Below are 10,052 nucleotides of genomic sequence, written 5' to 3'. Positions count from 1 at the left end.
GGGTCACAGGCAAATTGTAAATGAGGTTAAGGAAGAGCTTCCCCAAAGTCGCTACCTGTGGCTCTTCAGGTATTGAGTTCTCCGTCTCTGGGTGTAAGCAAGCAGAATACTTCCGCAGAAGTATTCAGACACCAGACGGGGACCGTCCATGCCCCTGCCTCCTCCAGCCTGGTTCTTACCCCCACTCTCTACCTCGGCCAAATAACGGTTAGGGGAAGAGGCGTAGGTCACGTTGCGGGCCGTGACCCCAGCTAGAGCGGAGCTGGGCCACTAACCAGATTAGGACAGTATTCTCAAGGACCTCGTAGGAAGGCTGAAAGCCAGCTCTGTTCTCGCCTAGCTGTGCAGTCTCGGCTGGTGACTGAGGGCCACCTGGACCATCAGTGTCCTCGTCTGTAAAGTGGGCCTGAGGGTCAAACCCATCACTCTATGTGGATGGGCTGGATGGTAGACCTGGATCCTGGATCCCTCACCATGAGCCAGTGAGAAAGATGGGTCGGCCCTGGAGGTTTTGAGCAAAGGATTCAGACAAACCTCGGAAGGGGACACCAGCCATTCTCCCAGGGCTGTGGCTGGGAGCACTGGAGGCCCTGGTCCTTCCCCCACGACGTGCACACAGGCCAGGAGGGCTAGGTGACGGGCCGCTGACCACAGCCAGCCAAGATGGGGACCCTGTCCCAACCCCATTCGTGGACAGATGTGAGGGCCGAAGGCGGGTATCCAGCAGGCCCACACTCCACCCAAGTTGGGCACAATCCACTAGTTTTGTTCGCTTAGCATCCTCCTGACCTTGGTTGCCATGACAACCCCGAGGGCCTTTCAAAACGACATCCAAGTGCCTTTAGCATCATCGAGACAGAGGGGGTAGTTCTCTGCAGCTTAGGGTTTACAGAAAGTCACATAGCGAAACCTCCCAGCCCCCTCTGCCCACCCCCCCCGTCCCGACATGAACTGAGACCCCCGGCTTCCCGCCCCATCCTGCTGTATTTGGTTGGAATCCAATAAAAATGAAACGAGTTTAATAACACACCTCAGGTTTTGTTTTTTCTTCTCATGGGAGGAGTAGGGGCAGAAAGCAAGAACGAGGGATAAGGGGGTGTTGGGGTCCCCGGTGGGAGCTGCCTGGATCCAGCCACAGAGCTGACCCTGAGTCACAGGATGATTGTGGAGAGAGAATGACCGAGCTGTAGTGAAAGGTTAGAGGTCACACTTCAGGGGCGCTTTCACGCCGATGACAGCCCCGTGAGCTGGGTCCTGCTATGACCCCACTGTACAGATGGACAAAGGGAGGGTTGGAGGCCGGAGAGCATTTGCTCAGCTAGGGGGAGGCAAGTGGAACCGGGCAGTCGGGGAACCCCTGCCGCAAGCTTGGGCCGGGGGCAGGGCAAGCGGTAGGGAAGACAGGAGGCAGGAGGCCCAGGCCCACCCCCTCCCCACCGTGCCTGAGCTGGTGGCTTTCTCCCCCAGGGCCTGGGAGGGCTCCTTTTCTAAGGGGGGCCCATCAGCTTCCCTGCCTCTGGGGGGCTCTGGAGAAAGGCAGCCAGCCCTGAACGCCGGACATATTATTAATAAGTACATCATCCTCACTTCGACCCCCACTGGATAGCTGAGGAAACTGAGGCACAGAGTCCGGTGTCAGGGCTCAAACCCCGCTGGCCCCTGAAGGCCTGTGCTGTCTCCGGAAGGAGCCGTCAGCAGAAGCCATGGCCAAGGGCAGCCTGTTACTGACACCTGCTTCCCCATGCGAACACGGGAAGTTCCGGTCTCTGCCCTGCAGAGGACAGGAGCAGGAGAGGGGTGTGTCGGGGGCTGTGGGGTGACCCCTCCGTGCCTGATTTCAAAGAAGCTGGAGGGTGGAGTGGGGGGGGGCTCATTTCTTCCTGCAGCAAAGGAAGGCAAAACGGTTGCCTCATTCCTGAGCTTCCCCATCTTCAGCGGCTGCCCGAGGCCCAGTTCAAACCAGGTCAAGATCCAGGCTTCCTGAATCCTGTCTTATTCTTGGGGTACAGGGCCAGAGGAGGGGAGACCCCGGGTGGCGAAGGGGTAGGAAGTGAGATCATTCCATTTTTTAAAGGCAGACCAGCTAGTGCGGCTGTGAAGACTGGGGGGCACTTTTTTTCACTGAACACAGAGACAGGTGGGTTTGCCCGGGGCACACGGCAAGTCAGAACAGGGCCGAGCTGACTGCAGTGCCACCGCCCAGAGCACGGGGCGCCCAGAGTTGGGTTGAGGGTCCCGGGATGGGCGGGGGCTTCTCGGAAGGTCCCACAGAAGGGGAAGTGGTTCTCCAGGAAGTCAAAGCCACAGAGGACACAGCCCTGCTTGCGTTTCTTCCCGAACAGTCGTCACTGGGGTTCCCTGCCCTCCCCAAAGGTGGCCGACCTCACGCATCCGGCTCCCCTGACCTCCTCGGGCTCCCCGGAGCTGCCCGCCCTGTGCAGTGACCGGCGAGACCTCAGCGTCTTCGCCACCTGTCCCCGCTGGGCTCTCAGCCCTGGACTGTTTGCTTCCGGGTGCCACCTCCCGGCGTCCACCCAGGCTGCCACTCCGGCCTGGAATACTGCCCCCACCTCTGATCCGCGGGCCTGTCCCCGGGGAGGTGGTGCAGGAGGGCCTCAGCCCTGGCCCGGCCTGCGGTCTGGCTGTTGCACAGGCGTTTCCGGCTCTCCGCCAGTGACAGGTCAGACAGCCCAGGGGCTGCAGCCATCAGGAATCTGTCCCCAAGGCCCTCTGCTCTGCGGTCACGCCCGTCTTGAAGGTGAGGGGCTCCTGGAGGGGTGCTGGGGCAGGGAGAGGGCAGAAGCGGCCACTTGCCAAGGTCGGGGTGACCCGGACTCTAGGTGGGGCAGAGCGGGGGGGCTGGGCTGCCACTGGCTTGAGGCGACAAGGCCCGAGCTCAGGTCCCTGAGTATTGTCAGCAGTCCCCAGCCGTCCTCCAGGTGGCTTGTCCTCACTGCTGGACAGTCCATCCACGCCATGAAAGTACAGGGTCCTTCCCAGCTTCCGGAAAGGTTGATGGGTGACACTCCAGCCTCACGGATGAGGAAAAGAGCCCAGAGAGGGAGAGAAACACTCCCAGGGCCACACAGCGGGGTCGGGGCTGGGCAAGAAGACAAGGTGCGCAGACCGCCCTGCTCTCGCCCAGGGCCCGGCACCACGCCCCCCGCCGCCGCCGCGGAGACCCCGCACACGCCCCGCACGCACGCCCGGGCTCAGCAGCATGAACAGTCCAGAGCCACCCACTGCGACCCCCGGACCCAGCGCCCCCACCTGGCCGACGCAACCCACCTACAGCAACCTTGGTGAGCCACCGAGGGGCGCGGGCTGGGAGGCGGTGGCCAGACCCCCCCCCCCAGGGTGGCCAGAGCAAGGGGGCGGAGTCTCTCTGGCCATCGGCTCGATTAGCTTTTCTCCCATCTCTGTTAAAGAAAAGACAGAAAAAGAGGCCGAGCTCACCAGCTTGTAAAGATGAGGGAAAGGGAGTTGAGGGAGGTGCGGTCGGCTGCCCAGAGCCACGCAGGGAAGCGGCCACCTGACGCCCGACCGCCGCTGACTGTCACTGCTCTGAGCCCGGCCCCTCGTCTGTGCACGGGGTGGCGTCCCTGCCCCACAGGGCACAGGGCAGATGGGTGCTGGTTTTATTTCCATTTCGGAGATGGGGCATGGGGCCCAGGGGTGCGGTCTGTGTCCAGGGCCTCATGCTCTGTGTCCTCTCCCCGCCCCACAGGTAAGGTCCGTGCCCACCTGCTGCCCTCCAAGGCCTGCCGACCGCGGACATCCGGGTCCTCCTCGACCGACCCGCTGGTCTCGCCCCCACCCCTGCCCAACAAGACCCTGGCCAGGGCCCGGTCCCTGCCTGCCCACAGGGTCCCCAAGCCCAGCCCGACTCCAGCAGGGCAGGCTCGGAGGCCCCTTCTGGGGTCCCGCAGTGTGGATGAGAGCCAGGCAGGTGACGACAAGGCGGGGTCGGCCTGTCTCCACGCAGAGCTCCTCTTGTGCTCCTCAGACATGGAGCTGGGCCTGTCCATCCATGACTTGCTGCGCCCGGAGGACGTGCACGCCATGCTGGAGGCCCGCCAGCTGGAGGGTCTGCGCAGCGTGCACGCGCTGCTCCGCGCGCGGTTCCTGGGGGGCCGCCCGGGCCCCTGCCGCCCTGGCCACAGCTTCCGCCTCCTGGACAGGTCTCCCTGCGTGGAGAGCGGGGAGGCCCTCTACTACCGCACGGCTCGGGTCGACAAGGAGATGTGGCACGTCCTGGCCGCCAAGGTGAGCCGCCTGCACCCCCTTCCTCCCGGAAGCGCCCCTCAATTTTCCCTCCTAGGCGGAACCCACACTCGCAGTTTGCGTTTACCTGCTTATTTGGCAACTAACATGAATTAACAGCCCTTGGAACCATGTTTCTCAAATACCCGGGGATCTCGTTAAAACCCCTCCCCCACTCCGCTCAGGGGCCCACAGATCTGCATTTTAACTCACTCCCCAGTGAATTCTGGCTAGAAGCCACTGAGTTCGGCCACAGCTGGCTGACAGCTACCACTTTCAATAGTAATAATGATGCAAACGTCACATTTGGTCATCAGATGCTTCTGTTTTACGTCCCGATAAGGGGAAAAAAAAAAAAATCCTGTTGAGTAAGGTGTACCACCAAGCATCAGACACATCACCATTTTGGAGGACTCTCATCAATTAAATGGAATGTGTTATCCGGGGCCCAATCCCCGCTTCTGGAGGCTGCCTCCCCCCACAGCCAGACAGTAGGTAGGGCCAAAAGGCTTCCGGGCAGATAGAATGGCTAGGGCATGCTGGGCTGGTTTGGGGGGCTCCCTGGACGAGCCCTGAGGGCCCCCTCTGCCCCACAGGTGCCGAAGCCCGGAGCCAAGGAGCCTCACCCGTGGGGCCTGGAGCTTCAGGCCTCGCTCCCCGCGCACTTCAACGTCCAGGGGCTGTGCGGCCTGGTGCCCAAGAGTGAGCTGCCGGAGGCGCCCTGGAGTGGCCCCGTGGCCCTAACAGCGGAGGAGCCAGAGTGCACAGTGGCGCAGTGGCTGGCGGAGGCGGGCGCGCGGAGGCCCGCGGACTTCGCCTGGGCCCTGGCCCTGCTGCTGCTGCAGCTGAGCGCGGCCCTGGAGTGCCTGGAGGCCCGGGGCGCCGCTCTGGCGGAGCTGCGCCCGGAGAACCTGCTGCTGGCGGCGCCGCGGGGCTGCGCGGCCTGGGGGCCCCCGCGCCTGCTGCTCGCAGACTTTGGCCAAGTCCGCCCACGGCCGCCGGAACCCTTGGGCGCTCACGCGCTGCAACTGGGTCGCCTGCTTCGCGCGCTGCTCGGCCGCGTGCCCTTGGCCACGCCCTTGACCGCTGGCTTGGAGCGCCTGGCAGCCCAGCTGGCCCGCGCGCGACCCTCGGCTGCCCTGACGCGCGGCGCGCTGCAGACACTGCTCTGGGGCCCGGGGGCCGCGCTCCGGAGCCGCGGAGCACCGCTAGGGCCCTGGCTGCGGGTGCGCCGCGCGCTGCTGGTCCTTCACCTGGCGGAGCGGGCCGCGGGCGGGGAGGCGCCTGGCCTGGAGGACTGGCTGTGCTGTGAATACCTGCTGGAGGCCACCGAGGCGTCGGTGGGCTGCGCCCTGGACCTGCTGTGGGGCTGAGCCCTCCCAGAGCCGACGCGCCTGTTCCAGGACCTCTCCAAGAGGCAGGCGCCCCTTTCTCAGAGATGGGGATGATGGCAGTGTCTCCACAGTAGGGTAGGTCCCCCCTTCCAGAAGGAGCCAGAAGGCCGGCAGAGAGTGCCCCAGTGGGGACGCTCCCTGCAACGCCTGCCCCTTCCATGCTGGGGACTTAGGCCCAAGGCCTCCCCAAGAGGGCAGGGAGCTAACGGCCAGTGCCAGCTGACGCTTTCTGATGCCAAGACCACTCACCTCTCTTCCGGGTGAGGATGCTCCCTGCCAATCAATGTCACTCTGAGTGTGTGTCCCTCCCCCCCGCCTTCCAGAAGCCAGGGTGCCCTTCTAATGCCAGGCCCACAGTCTTTGTCTCCACTATGGCTCAGACACTTCTTTCAGTGCCCACGTGGGACATACGCCTGGTCCTGGAGAACCCCCTGGTGCTGGAGATGGCCAGTGACTCCTCCAGTGTGACTGTCCTTGTCAGGGGGCTTCTAGGGGGAGGGGAGGGAAAGGAGCCCGCCCAGCACAGCCCACCCCAGCGAGGTGTGAACTCACCTCCCTGATGTTCTCATATCCTGCCGCCTCCCCCATGCTCTCTCCACCCACCATGGCCTCCTTGCTGTCTCTGTCCCAAGTAATTCTGTCCGGCTACCCAGCCTTTGCATGAACTGTCCCCTCTGCCAGACTGTGCCGCCCCACCTCTTTTAAGTAAATAAAGTGGGCCCCTGGGCCCTTCCCAGCTCCTCACTCTGCTTCCCCTCTGCCCCAGAGCATTGATCTCCACCTGGAAGTGTTTATTCACCTCAGACCTGTCACTTGTCCACCTTACCCATCAGGCTGTGAGTTCCCTCAGGACGGCTGCCAGGTTTAACACACAGTGCCTAATTAGTGGGACAGGACGATGGAATAAACAAACCGTGTGCAAGACTCATCAGGGACATGAGAGAGAGAACAGGCTCTCGGTTTGTGCCTCTGAAAAATGGACACAGGTGCTCTGGCCTGGGGCCTCATCGCGCTGCCTCATTCCCCAACCCCTAGCATGGTGATTCTGAGGAATCTTGGTGACCCCCGGAATGACCAGGCCCCTGTCCTGCTCAGACCTCTCCCATGACACCCTAGGGCCCCCGGAATACACTGGAGCTCCTCTCAGGGATCCGCAGGCCGTCCCGACCTCCGCCACACTGCCCGCCATGGAGGTACCCTCTGGCCTCCGGGCCTCGCCCAAGCTCCACCTTCTCCTGGAAGCGCCCTCCCCTCTACTCTGATTCGCCCTTCCGCATCCTGGCCCAACGCCCTCTCTGCCTGGGAGTGTGTGTCCAGCTCCGTCTCCCAGGCCTTTGAAGACTGGCTCTATATTCACTCAGGTGGCCAACTAACCCACCCCACACCCAGATGAACTCCAGTCCCCCAGCACCTTTCCCCTTCCCTCTGCAGCCCATGTCTCATCCGCAGCCTAGATGTGAGCGGGGCGATGCTCCCCCATGCAGCCAGCAGGTGGCATTGCAGTCCCGCCTGTCCAGGCCTTCAGCACAACCCCCAACCCTCGCCCCCAACTAGGGGACCATCTCTGCCAGGAGTGCTCCTGCCCCAGCTGTGCACTGCAACGCCCTGCCTCCAGAAGCAATGAGGATGCACGGGAGTCCTCAGACACTGAAGGGGGGCCCAGTCACACTTCCACATGCCCACTGAAAAAGTCCCTAGCTAGCCCCAGCCTCAGGCAGAGGTCGAGGCATCAAGGATGAGCAAGAAGTTGGCCAGCCTCCAGGTCATAGGAAAAGGGAGTCCAAAGTGTAGGGTGGGGTGCGGTGCTTCAGAGCAGCCCAGAGACAAGAAGGATGAGGCAAAGGTAGCGGGGTGGGGATCTGGGACTCTGCACCAGCCTCACAGCCAGCACCTTCAAAGGAAACCTGGCTGTGGCCAAAGGTGAGACCAAGCCCTTGACTTACCATACCAGGTCCCCCCACCCTGTCAAAGGGGTCACTCAGGAGGCTTGCACGGCACCCCTACCCCCAGCCCAAGACACCCCTGCCAGCCTCCAGGAACCTTGACACCACTGAGCCGAAAACAGGTCTGAGATGTAATCAGTTTTATTTGATTTTTGAGAGCAATAGAATAGATTAATACGTCTTTCCAAGTTAAGACCTAAAACTGTTTCCAAAACTTCAAATAAATTCCTGCTCGAAGTACAAGGATAATCTGAATCATCTTAAACCAGCAATAAAAAAGTAAAATATAAATTTTTATTTAGAATTAAAGCAAATACTTCAGTATCACAAACACAATATTAAACTTCAAGAAATATATCGCTAATTTGGAGTAAGCGTTTATTTGCACAATTACAACATGCGGACAAACCCAGAAGAGGGGAGGCGGGCCTGGCAGCTGCACCCCGTGCGCAGTTGGTCACACCGCTGGCGTAAGCGCGACAAAGGGGCTGCGGTCTGTGGTGACCTGGGGGTGGCGGCGAAGGTGAGGGGTGCAGGCGGCTCGGCCACTAGCCGACCTCATCAGAAGACTCTCTCTCAAACGTGTAGGCCATGAAGCAAGCGTCGGGTCTCTTGGGGACAAGGGGGTGCCCTGGTCTCACAATCTCAAAGCCCATAAAGCTGAAGGTGCGGAGCAGGGCGGCTGTGGAGGAAACCGAGTCAGAACTGCCAGGCTGCCAGCACCTGGGCTTAGAGCCCACCTGCCCACCCACATGACAGCCCCTAAAGGCAGGCCCGGGGGCTTTGCCAACAGGGAGGGGGCAGGGCAGAGTGGGGACAGCAGCAGGGTGTGGCCTGAGCCGTGGACAGGATGAGTGGGCGCCAAGGTCTGAGAGTGGGACCATGGGCGGCAGGCTACACCCCAGGCCCTGCCCCACAGGGAGTGGGTGGCCTTCTCCTTTCAACCCGGCAGGAGCAGATGGCCCCGCTGGTCACCCACCTCTGTCGTCGCGGTTCTTGTGGAAGCAAATGAAGACGTGGTCAGTGTGCAGCTGCTCCTCAGCAAATTCGAGAAGGACTGCAAAGCTGAAGCGCCGCGTCAAGATCTGCCCGCCCGCCCCTCTCCAAGGCCCGGTGAACCACAGCACCCTTCTGCCAGATCACCCCTTGGAACCAGCCATCCTCTGTGGGAGACTGTCCTGCGCACTGGGGGTATTGAGCATCCCCGGCCCCACCTACTCAACACCAGGAGCACCCCCAGTGTGACAACCACATAAGTCCCCAGCTATGGCCCAATGTCCCCTAGGGGGAATCCTGAAAATTGTTGGTCCACTGCTCGAAAATGTACCCCTCAGGCCCGTCTGGCTCCTGACTCAGGCTCCGCCTCCCCGGGGGTGAGTGGTGACTCTCAGGGGGCCCTCACCTGTCCTTGGCCCCCTCGGGCAGAGCGCCGCCTGGAATCTCCACGTACAGGCTGCCACTGCTCAGCACCGCCCTCCAGTGGACGCGCTTGGCGTCTGTGAGCCTGGTCTGGAGGTTGAGAATTCTGGCCTTGTCGTTGGACGTTAGTTCCTCTGTCACATTCAGCCGATTGTCCTGCACAGGGAGAAGACAAGGCCGCCCTTCCACACCAACTCTCACAGGCTGGGATCTTCTCCTCGGTGCCATCAAGGGGGAAAACCCAGAAAAGTACGCACACGGCTGGTCACCCAACCCTGCGGTGCTGTCATCTGTGTATGAGGCCTCCCAGGCATCTGAGGGGAGGTGGCTCAGCTCAGGTGACAACTCGCCAAGGGCTACCTGTGCTTGGGCAGGGCCTGGCCACAGCCTGCAAGTGTGTGCATCCTGATTTCCGGATTCAAAGGAGTCAACAAAATCGTGTAGATGACGCCATAGGGCAGTGCACCAGAACTCTCTACCACGGGGCAGCAAGGGCTGGGACCTCCCTCCCTCCCCCACCCACCGCACCACCCCACCCAGAGTACTTACAGAGTAAACTAAGTTAGCTGACAGACTGTGATCCCGCTGACTATTCCCTCGCCCACCTGGGATCTTCAGGGGTGGGTGAGGGGCATCAGGAGCACCACTGAGGCCCTGGACCCAGGTGACTACAGCAGTTAACAGAGACCCTGGAGCTGGAGGAAAAAGGGCTAGTTAGCAACACTGGCCTTTCCTGACAAAGCGAGCTTCAGCCAAGCCACCTGCAGACCAAGGATACCGGAGTCCTTGCCCACCTAGGATCCCTGCCCCCCACCCTCCAAGTTCCATGTTTACACTTGATCACCTCTGCCTGGGGCAGCTCAAAGGCTCCGCCCAAGGACTCAGAAAGACAGACCACTTAGATGGATGGCCTCCGCGGTGACGGGCCTCAGACCCAAACCCCACTTGGTGCCTTCCGCCCCCACATCGCCTAGGAGACAGGCACAGCCTCACCAACCCAACCCATCCCCCCCAGTCTCCGCTTCCCATTTCT

General features: G+C 61.7%; 2 protein-coding genes across 2 annotated transcripts in view; one reads left to right on the top strand and one right to left on the bottom strand.

Annotated features, from left to right (window-relative positions):
* Positions 1-3,099: 3,099 nt before the first annotated feature.
* On the top strand, positions 3,100-7,361 carry PEAK3 (PEAK family member 3). The gene is made up of 3 exons (XM_011372635.2): positions 3,100-3,302; positions 3,728-4,266; positions 4,860-7,361. Exons 1-3 carry the CDS (start codon positions 3,221-3,223, stop codon positions 5,634-5,636), a joined length of 1,398 nt encoding a protein of 465 aa, XP_011370937.1. The 5' UTR covers positions 3,100-3,220; the 3' UTR covers positions 5,637-7,361.
* Positions 7,362-7,725: 364 nt separating this feature from the next.
* The window catches only part of OAZ1 (ornithine decarboxylase antizyme 1), a 3,705-nt gene continuing 1,378 nt past the window's right edge, over positions 7,726-10,052 (bottom strand). The window contains 5 exon segments of the mRNA XM_011372634.2: positions 7,726-8,282; positions 8,580-8,665; positions 9,003-9,175; positions 9,569-9,655; positions 9,657-9,714. Of these exon segments, the coding sequence (XP_011370936.1) occupies positions 8,149-8,282; positions 8,580-8,665; positions 9,003-9,175; positions 9,569-9,655; positions 9,657-9,714 (538 nt within the window). The 3' untranslated portion in view covers positions 7,726-8,148.

Source organism: Pteropus vampyrus, unplaced genomic scaffold, assembly GCF_000151845.1.
Source record: "Pteropus vampyrus isolate Shadow unplaced genomic scaffold, Pvam_2.0 Scaffold212, whole genome shotgun sequence".
In the NCBI taxonomy this organism is placed as follows: Eukaryota; Metazoa; Chordata; class Mammalia; order Chiroptera; family Pteropodidae; genus Pteropus; species Pteropus vampyrus.
Note: the sequence above shows the minus strand (reverse complement) of the source record. Positions and strands in the feature narration are given on the sequence as shown.

Coding starts and splice junctions, on each gene's coding strand:
- PEAK3 (XM_011372635.2), top strand. CDS start 3,221: ATGAACAGTCCAGAGCCACCCACTGCGACCCCCGGACCCAGCGCCCCC. Junction 3,303..3,727: donor ACCCACCTACAGCAACCTTG/GTGAGCCACCGA, acceptor CCCGCCCCACAG/GTAAGGTCCGTGCCCACCTG. Junction 4,267..4,859: donor GGCACGTCCTGGCCGCCAAG/GTGAGCCGCCTG, acceptor TCTGCCCCACAG/GTGCCGAAGCCCGGAGCCAA.